Source organism: Falco rusticolus, chromosome 3 (assembly GCF_015220075.1).
Source record: "Falco rusticolus isolate bFalRus1 chromosome 3, bFalRus1.pri, whole genome shotgun sequence".
NCBI lineage: Eukaryota > Metazoa > Chordata > Aves > Falconiformes > Falconidae > Falco > Falco rusticolus.
Window position 1 is genome coordinate 69,801,777 of NC_051189.1, and position 12,241 is coordinate 69,814,017.

A 12,241-nucleotide genomic window follows, 5' to 3' on the forward strand; every position below is an offset into this window, starting at 1 on the left:
GCAGCTTTGACTTGCAGTGATCTCATTCAGTAGGCTATAAAAATGGTTGGTTGATCAATGTGTTGTTAAAATATAAAAGCTCCCGTTCTCAAATGGTACATGTTTACGCGCTTCTCTTTGCCTCTTAAGTCCTTTGGTTAAACAATGATTCAACATATGACTTTTTTTTCTGAAGTATTTTAATGAGGTATTTGAACATCTTACGCAATTACGTTTACCCACGGTTTTTCTATTTATAAGATATCGTGTATCCTTTTTGTAACATCCTTAGCCCAAAATGTATAAACTGATTCCCTTTTCATACTGTAGAATCAAACCTAGCCCACCCAAACTTGGAATCTCTCCTCCCCATCATAATCAAATTATTATATTTTAGTTTGTTTTAAGCTACCTCTCTGATAAAGTGAGTTTCAGAAGCTGAGATGCTGCTGCAGATCAATGCAGGGTCACCTGTGTGTGGTTTCTTCGGGGCAAGGGTAAGCTCTTGTGGCAGACGCCTGCTTGTAGTATGTGGACTTGAATGCCTGATACATTTCTGAGGCATTCTGGGGGGAAACCACCTGTCTTGATTTATCAGGCCATAAACTAAAATGGCTGCTGCAGATTGTGTTCCAGGTTTTGGTTGAAGAGTGAATGAAGGCCAAACAAAGGCCATGTAATTACTGGGAATTGCAAGAATCGAGAATGATTCAAAAATTTCCAGACACCAGTTTCTTTGAGAATCCGGTGATGTTTGGGAAGGTGGAAATGCCTACTTTTTTTTTACATAATTTAGGTGTCTTAATCCTCTCCAGTTCTATTAAATAGCTTTAAAAACCTTTCTCAAAATCCTTTCCACTTCTTTCCCGACTCAGAAAGCCGGGATAAGAACACAAGCAGCATGTAGCTGCTGCCTTTCATTTTCTCCCATATTTTGGCTAGCACAAATAAGGAAACAGGTATTTGGGGCTCAGGAGAACTATTTGGGTAGCAAATGTGCCAGGTGTGCGGAGGTGGGTCTCTACAAGACATGTGCTGGATGTGTCTGTTCCGCTTTCATCACGGCAGAGATCCAGGACTGGACAATGTCTGCACCAAACAAAAACGGGCTAGAGCTTTCTGACCCCAGTTTTATGGCCTGTTGGCATGCACCAGCACTGCAGGGGGTCATGCTGGCCCCCCAGGGGTACAGGGAGCATCCCTGCTGAGGCTGCCCCAGCAGCTTGGCAGCACTGGCTCCCTCGGGATTCCTCTCTGCATTTTTCACATGCCTGGAAGACCCTAACCAGCCTGGCACAATTTGAAATGGCCACGAATATGCGTCAGCAGCAGCCTGCTGTGTGTCTGCTCCTGCTGCAGCTGGAGCCACACGTTGGTGTTGGGGCAGGCTGTCCCGTGCAGCGGTGTGGGCTGTAGGTGAGCGATGGTGTCGGGGCAGGCTGTCCCGTGCAGCGGTGTGGGCTGTAGGTGAGTGCAGGGAAGGAGAGGTGTTGTTTCATGGCCACTGCAGCTGCTGGTGCCTTGTTAAAGAGGTTAAAAAATTTGTATTAAAAAGCACAAATGTGAACAGGCGCAAGGATCAGTGCAAACCAAAGCCAGACATCCTTATCTGAAACAGGGTCTCGTAACTGTAACATTTAATTTTGTGGGGGTGAAATGAGATGGCTTGCAATGAAGTCACATTTAAGGGCCACTGTGTTTAAAGGTTCATTTTACTTGGAAGTATGAGATTTCTAAAGCTACCAATCACCCCCACTGAAGTGTATAACTCCTCTCTTTTGTTACCATAGCAATGTTAGACCACTGATTAGATCAGAAATTTTAACAAGCTTTTACAACCTTCTTTCCAATTTACTTGAAAACTTGTAGGTTTGGGGAAAACCTTGGCCTTACCGAGATTGTTTAAGAGTGCTGGTCAAACAAAATGAGCAGTTTGCATTTAGATCATGGGAAGTGGGTACGTCCTCCTGCTTTCTGTACTGCCAAGCACAGCAAGGTGCCGAGCCCGTAGTCTCGGCTGGAAGAGATGCAGGTTGGGCTCAGAGCCCCGGGGCTGTCCCCCATCAGGGAAGAGGGAGGGCATTGGGGCCTGGCAGTGCTGTTGGGCATGGAGCAGCAGCTCAGGTAATTTGGGTGCCAAGGTGAACATCTGTCCTGATTAAGGCTGCTGAGTCAAAAGGGAGAATACAGATGTGTCCTACCAGGGAGACAGGCCTGCCTGGGACATGTGCTGCTGCTCTGAGGGGTGCTCAGCGAGGATATCCACCTGAGCAGTCAGGAATGCACTGTCTGAGATCCAGCCCAGCTGGAAAAAAGAATGCTGTTCTGGTTTTGAAGTGGTGTGATCAGAAGAAAGTCTCCAGGCCATTTCTAACTGTAGTGTTTATCCATGTCACAGTGAAGTACTGAGCTTCATATTTCAAGTTTGCCTGCTTGCCAGCCAACAGTGGAATAAAGCTTGCTCAGACTCAGTCTCTCCTCTTTCACCTTTTTCTGGGTTGAAGAAAGGACCTATGCTGCTCCCACTAGCACAAGTGAACTCGGTGGGAGCAGGTCCTGTGTGCATGAATGACTTATTTTAAAATTACTTTTCTTCCTCTTTCTTCTACCATCATTAGCAAGACTTATTTCTGTTTTATACAGCTGCGAAAAGAAGCCCTGGGCAGCAGCCTCATGAGTTCCAGGAAATGAAGCAGAGGTCCTTAAGTAAAGATGGCCATCAGGGAAGCAAGTCCAGTGACTCTGGTGAAGAAGCAGATAAAGATTTTATTTTTGTTTAGCAATCAGTACAAGTGCTTCGTAGCGCAAGAGCTTTTCATAACAATCAGGGTACAGCAATCAGCAGCCCTTCTAGCCAGCTGCTCTTTCACAACAGGTACATTTCCATGCAGAAAACCTGATCTTCCAATTGTGATTTACAGTGCACTCCCTTGGCATTGATTCGGTCCTTAATTTCTGTTCTGTACAATGCAGTCAGTCCTTTCCATGCCTTTGCTAAAGCCAGCGATTCTTTCATGTATTCTACTTGAATTTCTCTGAAGCAGCTACAAAGAGCGCCCTGCATTAGGGCATTTAGAAAGCAAAGCAAATTAACTGGACACTGTCTTACACTAATACACTGTACAGCAGGTAATGTGTTGTACTGCTGAATGTAAATGTGTCAATCTGCACGTGACTTACCTATAAATATATTCTTGCGGTATGCAATTGCACATTGTAATTATATTAAAAGAGCACACTAATAAAATAATTTGTATAGATTATATATATTAAATGCTTGGGTATGGTTTTTACCTTCTCCCATAGGGAACTTCTTTCTTCCTGTTCTCGTACTGTACATAAAACTCCAACGCTTACATTTGTGTACCGTCAAAAAGCACAACAGAGAAGGGTTTGGATGACGTATAATCATGGTATGCTTCCACATTCATATATTAATGTATATAGTTGATTGGAATGAGGGCAACTGAAATTTTATTAATATTGGTGTTTTCTAGAGGCCTTCCTCAGTTCTGTCTGCATATTAGCTTCCTTTCAATGTGTAATTCTACGAGAAAAATAGTTCAACATGTAAAAACATTTCAGCTTTTGAGGGAGGGGGTGCAAATTTCACAGCTACCCACTTACATTACAGGTTGAAGGGATTTTATTCATATGTATATTTGTAACAATAAAAATGATTTTACAACTGAAATAGTAGTCTTTGTTTTTACGGCACTTTTTGTGGTCTTGATGGTCTCTGCTCTTTGAATGATGGCATTGTGTCAGGTAGACAAAATGTGCAGTGAAGAAAACCCCCATATAATCTTTTTCTGCTTCTAGTGAAATGTCTGTTCCTGCTGAAAGGGACACATACACATCATCTTCGTAAAACTGCTGAAAGAAAAATCTCTGCTATCTCCTCCCTTGGGATCCTTCAGCAAAGCAGCCTTCATATGAGCAGGAAACACCTGCTATCTAAATTCTCTATTTTGGTTCTGTAGGACAGAACAAAATTGTTTTGGTAACTCTCCCAAGAGCAATTTCCCTGACCCTGCTGCGGCTCCTTGCCTGGGTAGAAATGCTCAGTTACCTGTCTGTCAAATGTCCTTCTGTCTGATCCCTGCGCACATACCTGCTATTGCCAGTTCTATTGCAGTATAAAGGGCCATTAAGTCAAAACAGTAGCCTTTTATACCAAAACATCTCAGAAGCACTTTGTAGAGGTTTATGTCTCAGAAGTAGGCTACAAGGCTGAGGAAAAGAGGTCCTGAAGGCTTGATGTTCATACCTGGGATTTGCACTGTTTTGAAATTCTGCATTTGTCTAAAGTTAAGGGAAAGTTCTCCATTTTCACATACGTACATTCTTGATTTATTGAGCATCAGTGAGAACAAAAGACAAATGGCAAAGAAAAAACTTGAGATAGTTGTATTGGAAAGGAAAAATAATCCAGTCATAAATAAACTGCAATTTTTTTTTTCCCATAGGATATGGAAAAGACAACTGTCTGATTAGTGTAAGTATGCAAGAAGGGTTGTCTGAGTTGTTGGTTTTGTGAATTTAAGAAAAATTAACACGAAGGTTTGTGGTATTTATAAAAAAAAAGACTGACTTCCAATTGCTGAGAATTTCTCTTAACTTGTGCTTGATATCCTACTCACTAGTCATCATGTAATGAGTAATCATGGCAATAGCGTGTGCCCATCACCCTGGTATCAGTAAACCAAAGACCATTATGTCTGAAATGCTGGATACAAAGTATGTGTAAGGTAAGGAGAAGCTATAGTGCTGTAATAGTTCGAGTATAAAGATTTCAGTAGCCAGCAGTGTTTTTCCATAGTAGTTATGGAAAGCCTTTCCAGTCTTTATTTCAGCCATCAATGTGTTGTGGGTAGGCTGAGTGGTGGAGAAACAACTTTAGGGGAGTGCTAGTGTGAGCTCTTGGAGATCTGGGGTTAGTTTTTGTGCGTCTGTGGTTTTGGGTGTGGGGAGGAGCAGTAATTTTCATTGCTTTATTATCTTTCTGCCTGGCAAACCCAGCACTGTCAGCCCCACTGCAAAGAATTCACATTGCATCCGGAGTGCCCCCGTTGTACCTCTTCTACGTTTGAGAAATGGTGACTTTTGTTTTCAGTATCTTGAGCACATAGAAGCCTGGGTAAGTGCCAGCGTTTCGGGGACGTAGCAACCACTGTAGCTAGCCTGGTGCCAAGCCAAGCTGGTTGGGAGGTGTGGGGGGTCTGGCTCCAGGGGGCAGGGGAGGTGCTGCCTTTTCACAAGCTGTGGCCCCTCCAAAGCAGATGTGTGGCTGGACGAACCCTCCTTGTTTCTTTTGTTGTCTCCCTGCCTGTCCCAGGCTGTCTGCTGCCCTAGCAGGGTGAGAAGGGTTCAGCTGCTTTGATGGGATGCCCATGGCAGAGATCCCTGGAGCTCCTGGGAGGCTGCCACAGAGAGATCATCTAGTGGTACCACTGAAGACAAGAGCTGTTAGTTGTTGTCCCAGGGCATCCATAGCATTTTTGAGTATCACCGATACTCTGTGTTCCTCCCTGTCCCACAGCAGGCACTGCCCAAGCACCTCTAGCTGTGCTGGCAGTGGTGGGAGCAGAGGTTGGCAGGGGAGATGTGGCTTGCTCCCAGGCATGCCACCAGCCTTCCTCTTGGAGCCAAGGGCATCTCCGCAACACCATGCGCCATGCTTCATAGTCTGGCCACTCTGAAAGGGCTCATGGAGTCCAGCTTAGCTTATGTCCAACAGGACAGTTTGCTCCCTAGGCCATTGCTGGTCTTGGGCAAGACAGCAGCTGCACGTTGTATTTGCTGTGCTTGGAGGTGACAGCGAGGTCCTCTGCATCCCTCCATGCACATGAGCTCATGTCCCGTGTGACTACATCAGGTGAGGGACCCAGCAGCCCTGGTTACCCCGTTAGAAATGCTGCCCTGGAAGGGGTCCTATCTCTGGTCAGAGCTGCACCTGCCTGATCCAGCCTTGGGGAAATGCCGTGGAGAAGCTCTCTTGGAGGGAGCTGCTCTGCCCTTTCTGCTCCTAAATCTGGTTTTCAAGTTTTCCCATTGAAGAATTTCACCCGTATACATAGCAGGAGCACCTCTCCACCTGCAACGTGCTGGAGAAGGGCTGCAGCTGCCTGCCAGGCTCCAGCGTGAACTGGGCTTTACACCACGTCTGTAGGACCTGCTTCCCACTCCCCGCTAGAGGCTAAAATCTGGCTGATAGATCTTGAGCATTTTAAAGTATTCCCTCATGTGCAGTAACAACAGCAAATAGCTGCTTTCTAAGATGGAAGCAGCAATTGTCTTAAATCCCCCCTCCCCCTCCACCAGAGCCATCCAGCTGGGGTGAGATCACCTGGGAGTTGACCTGCCTTTGACACCCCTACACTGGCTGTCCTGGGGCTGTATTAGATGCAGGTTTCAAGTGTTTGAGAAGCCCTGTGTGGGAAAGCAGTTATGCTGCCACAGTCCCTCCCAGACATGTGGCGGGGTCCTCAGGCCAGTGCCACTGTCCTGATGCTGCTTTGGCAATTTGCGATGAGCTCTGCCAGCCGACCCCAGCCCTGATGCTTTGGAGCCTGCTTTTTTCTGCTTTTCCAGTAAGTTGAACTGAGAAGAAGAAAAGCTGCGTGGGAGAACAAGGGTTTTAATTAGATTGATACCAGCCAGAGAAGACAGGAGAGGGGCTGCTAGCTTGGCAAATCCAATTTGGTTTCACTGAATGGAGAAGTAAAGTTAACTCTGTCGTCTCTGCTCAGCATCTCTCCAGGGGTGCCTCCTTCCCTTCCTGTTTGCTTAGGTGGGTCAGACCCAGTGGTGGGTAGGGGAGAGCCCCATGGAGGTTATATGGCCCCCACTTTATTTGCACAACATTACATTCCAGCTGAACACTGAAATAATGGAAGTCATTAACTGTAACTGAGACTGCAGCCACTGGCTGGGTAGCATTGAGCAGCGTGTGGCTGGAGGAAATGTCAGTTTTTCCTTTGGGAAGTCTATTCTTAGATCCCATCTGATGGCCTGAGGCCTGACCCCTCGCTTCCAGCAGCATCCCGGTGGGAAGGGATTGGCTGCACTCCCATAAACTCATGGGATCGCCACTGCTGGTCCAAAACAGAGGACGGAGGACTGATGCCTCTCAGTCTGGGGAGCTGCAAGGGGAAGGCTGGAAAAACCTGGCCTTGGTGGGAATCTGTGAATGGGAACATCTGCAGGACGGTTGTCCTCATGTCACATCGCATCCATCAGTACTGGGACCTGGACTGCCAGCACACCTCCACACACCCCCGCACCCCCGCACCCTGCACCAGCTGAGCCAGAAAGGATGGAGCCAGGATCCAGCCCGGTACAGGGATGAAGGATTTGCTGAGCAGAGGAAGAGATGGAGCTGGGGGGGAGGGAGGAGGGCATCCAGGTTGGAAGGTGGGGGTCAGGGTCTGTTGCTAAGCTGCTTGTACCCATCTGAGGGTGTGGTCAAAAAAAAGAAGAGCCTATTTCTTTTCTGCAGCAGGCAGTGTTTTATCTCTGATTTGATCTCCAGGCAAATGGTAGGGGGATTCACTGACTCCGTTATTTCCACTTTGTTGTGCTTTCAGTTTGTCTTTCATCTGCTTCTCCAGCATTTCCCTTTGCTCACAGACCCCTCGCTGGGTGGCAGCGCATCATCCCCACCCTCCGCAGCCCCATCTGCATACAGCAGCACATCTGGCACTCTCGCTTCCCACTGCACTGGTGCAAATCGGATGCCAGGGAAAACGGGTCACACCGAGAATCTGGGCTTGGGCTTTCTGCAGGACCCAAACTACCTGCAAAACACATGGTCAGCATGGTCAGTACTGGAGAAAACAGTGATGGGTGCCAGCGTTGGCTTCCTCAGTGCCTCCGGTCAGTGCAGAGCTGAGGGTAGCTGAAGCTGTTTGATGAGGAAAATTATTTCCAATTATAAACCCATGTCTGCATCTATTGGGAATTACCTTCTGAAACGGTGAGGGACAAAAGTCTCGCCACAAATCCAGATGCTGATTCTTTTGATTCCCTATTCTGGTCATGGAAACTCAAATATGTGACATCAATACTTTGAGTCTGGCCCAAAGAATAAGGCATTTGTCATCTGCACCCTTTTTCTGTTTCCACATCAGCAATCTGCACTTCTATGCATGTTTTCCCATTTACAGTTCCTTGATTAAGCCTTTCTACAAAGCTAGCCCAGCCTGGGGCTTGGCCACATGCTCCGTACTTTGGAAAAATTGCCATTATTTAATTTATTATCGGCATCAGCTAAATAGTACGGCATTGCTGGTGTCCCCCAGCTGGAGGGCTCCCTGACCCACAGCAGGGCCACATAATGACCGTGCAAATGCTGCTGGCATCAAGGCACCTACCAAAGCACGTTCATTTAAGAGCCAAATGCCTCTGAAATCAGGGTGTATCCAGGGTATTTTCTCCTCATTGCAGACGAGAACATCTTTGTGGGACTCCTCAAGGCAGGATTTTGGGAAGGGTGAGGGGTGTACTGTGGAAGTGCCTGCTGGGGAGGCTGGGAAGGTGCAGAAGCCACGTCAGAGGCTCCCTGAGCAGGAAAGCAAGGGCTGGTATCCACCAACAGAAGTCCACCAGAGCTGAAAGGAGGGCAGAGTTACCAGGAATAAATTGTTCATTTCTACTTCCTAGTGAGTCTGTCTTAGCTGTATCCCAAATTTTTGGTTGCATTTTTCAGGAGCCTTGCAGACCACAGAGAAAAGAAAACAAGTTTTCTAGAAAAACAGCTATTATTATACTTTTTCAAAGCTATTTTACATGTTCAGATTCACATTAAAAATAAAGAGTATTTCTTTATTCTTTGATGTCTAATTGCCATAATCTGAAAATAAACCAATAAAAGAAATATCTGAACTAATGACCTGCCATCACAAAGCCTTAATGGAAAAAATCATCCTGACAAGTATTATTACATTAAAGCCATTTCTGAACTTAAGAAAAAAAATAAAGGGACAGTGCTGTGGTTTTTGAAATATGTATCTTTAAAAATCTATTATGGTTTGAAGCAAAATAATTCAATTGTCTTCCCCCCACCCCCACCCCCCTTTTTCAGCTTTTCAAAACACAGATTTGAGTTCTTCTACCTCAAGCGTTACTACACAGTGCAAAGCCTGAGCCAAAGAAGTCCTTAATCAAAAGCATTCCCTACTTTTTAAAATACTGCCTACCTTTAATTCTTATTTATTCCTTTAAGGAAATAAGGCAAGGCAGAGCAGCTGCTTGTTTGGTACGTGAGCTGCACACACAGCAGCTATCTACCATTTGTTGCTTTAAAACTAATAGCAATAGATCCTCAATTCAATGTGCTGCTCAAATTTACAGTACTCTGCAAAAAACCTGCAAAACCATCTGCTTTGAGCTGAGGGTTTGGGTTTTTTTCATTCATGCTTTGCTGTGTCGAACCCCATTTTATCCATGCAGTGGGATGGCCGCATCCTCACCACAGGCTGGGCTTTCTCTCAGCTTACCTGGTTCCAGTCACTTTGAGCTAAATTTGTGCAATTCCACCCTAAGACCCCTCAATTCATCTTGTGCGATGCATGGAGGTGCAAAGCAGTTAAGCTATGTATCTGTGGGGTGGCCCCTATGTCTATAGGGTATATTGATGGAGAGTTTGGGGGGGGAGCAAATGCATAGCTGGTGCAAACAGGTGAGGAAGCCATCACCTCTGCAGCTTTTCTTCCCGTTTACAAGCATGCTCTGCTGCTGTGGGAAAGCAATGCCTTTCTCTGCTGGGGCAGACACTGGTGGTGTGTGGGAGGACAGGGATGCTCAGATGGGTGGACACATATCATCCACACTCTCGTGCACAGGTAACAATGAATTTTTGTGAGCTTTAAGCATTAAGCTTTAAGGTCTTTTTTTAATCTCCAACCTGAACCTGGTTTCACAGAGGTTGTGTGAGTTCCTAAATAAAAATCAGCAGTTTAAATAAGGTGATGCTTCTTGCCTGCTCTTCCTCCTGTGAGGGCATGGGGGAGAACCAGCTGTGACAAGTTCTTCTCAGCACCCTGAGTTTTGCATCAGTTCCTATAAAACTTCACTGTCTCTGTCCCTGTTGAATGCAGGTTGCTTCCCCTTGCAAAACAGGCATAGTATCTACTCTTAAGTTAGTTTTGTTAAGAATATTTTTAGTAAGAACCTAGTTGTCATGACCATACTACCAAGGACCCATGTTGGTTTCAGCCACAGTGATGCTTTCCAAGACCAGGTTACAAACCCTGCTAGAAACTGATGGGCAGCTCTTTGCTAAAAACCTAGATCAGAATGCTCCCTGTCTGGGGCAGATGGGCTCTGTGCCCAGGGAAGAGAGATGGGGCCAGAAAGTGGCCTCCATGCCCCACCGTGCCATGGAGCAGCACCAAGAGACCTCATCCCACTCAGGAGCTTGGGCAGCTCCTGTGGGGCAGGCGAGGCCACCGCTGCCATGGTGGGAGGCACTGGGGAGAAGGGGCTGCAGGGGAGGTTCCGTGTGGGAGCTGTCACCTTGCGGCCAGAAATGCTTTTTGGCAGCGAGGCAAGGAGGGTCAAAGAGAAACCTGTGGAGTGGCTGGTCATGCCAGCAAGGGACTTGTGCAGATGTCACCTACACATTTATACTTTGCTGTGTGTTGTTACCTATTGAACAGATGCTCCTTTCCTGTGCTGGGGTCCCCCATCTGGGCATGCTTATGAAACCTGGGGGCTGCTTTTAGCCTTGCTGCCGCATTGACTTCCTGGTGATCGTTTTTCTGGAGTCTAAAGGTGGCCCTGGGCTGCCGGCCAGGGGACCCTGGGACTGAGCTGCTCACAAACTTCTGCTTAAAGGCATCAGCTCCATAGCACCTCCTGTTCCTTTGCCCACTGGAAAAACTGGACATAGCTGTCGTAATCTCTCTGAAAGAATGTAATTTGCATACTTGATATTTCCTGAGTAAAACGCAACTTTTTGTTCTTCAGAGCTTTTTATTTTTTTTTCAGTTCAAATAGGAGTCTGCTCAGGCAAACATTAAATGCTTTTTAGAAGTCTTTTCTGCTCTGCTTCTGAGAGCCTCTCTAAAACAACCAGTATTCGCATAAAATCCAAATGTACATATTGAATCAAAAGCAACCTGGAAAAACTACCTGTAAGGGATCTCAAAGGAGATAATAAAGTTGCCACAAATGATTCTGGGAGCACACACGCAGACACTGAGCCCAGTCCAGGCACCTGAAGTCATGGCAGATGAAGATACAGGTGACACTCAAAGCACATGTAGTGCCAAGCAGGACCATCATGGGTATAAATACCAGCCTTGGCCAGCACTGAGCCCGCTGAGCCCCGGGTTTCTTCTTTTGGTCAGCACTACAGGAGGAAGAGGGTGTAGACATCCATCCACCTTCGTGCCGTGGCTCTTCATTCCTGCTGGGAAACCCTGCTGGGGGCTGGGGGGATGAGGTGCCCCGGCTGCTGCTGCGGTGCCATGAACCGAGGAGGAGGGGGTGACGGCTCCGCAAACTTCGCTGTTGTTGCTGTTGTTGCCCCCAGCCGCCACCTCTTCTCTGAGCCTCGCCTTTCCCTCCAGCGCTTCTGCTTCGTTCCGGACTTGGGAGGTTCTCCGGCTGGCTGCAGGCCGTGCGCGTCGGGAGCTTCCCCAGCGCACCCGGGGGGCTGGGAGCCCCCTGCCCAGCGCCCTGCCCGAGCGCCCCCTCCCTCAGACACGGGCCTTGCCCCGGGCCCGCCCGAGGCACCCGGGGCGCGGGCAGCCGGGCGGCGGGGCGGTGGGCCGGGCCCCCGGGGCCGTGCCGGTGCCCGGGGGGGGTCCCCGCTCCCGCGCCCCCGCGGGGCCGCCCCCGGGGCGGGGCCGCCGCCCTCAAAGCCGGGGCCGCCGGCGGCAGCGCGCAGAGCCTGCGCGGGGCTGCGCGGGGCTGCGCGGGGCTGCGCGGGGCTGCGCGGGGCTGCGCGGGGCTGCGCGGGGCTGCGCGGGGCGGGCGCCGCCGGCAGCACCATGGAGAGCGGCACCGCGGGGCGCCTGGACGCCGCCGCCTTCCTGGGCGCCTGGCGGCGCTTCGACGCCGACGGCAAGTGGGGCCGGCGGGGGGCGGGGGGCCCGCGGCGGGGTGGGCGCTGCGCAGAGGGTGCCCACGCGGTGGGTGCTGAGCTGGGGCCGGAGGGTGCCCGTCCGGGGGGGTGTCACGTAGGGGTCGCGCATGGTCCTGCAGGTGTTTCAGAGCCCCCCCCACCCCCCTTCCTCCTCATCCCGCCCTAATA

At 48.7% G+C, this 12,241-nt stretch overlaps 1 protein-coding gene across 4 annotated transcripts in view; it reads left to right on the forward strand.

The window, feature by feature from the left end:
- Positions 1-12,241, forward strand: part of CARMIL1 (capping protein regulator and myosin 1 linker 1) — a 238,573-nt gene that overhangs the window by 196,773 nt on the left and 29,559 nt on the right. For 3 of the 4 annotated variants that reach the window (XM_037379589.1, XM_037379590.1, XM_037379592.1), the window contains one exon: positions 2,623-3,673. The exons of the other annotated variant lie outside the window; for it this stretch is intronic. In XM_037379589.1, the coding sequence (XP_037235486.1) occupies positions 2,623-2,759 (137 nt within the window). In that variant the 3' untranslated portion in view covers positions 2,760-3,673. Of the gene's footprint in view, positions 1-2,622; positions 3,674-12,241 lie in introns of those variants that run through there. 4 annotated transcript variants of the gene reach the window in all.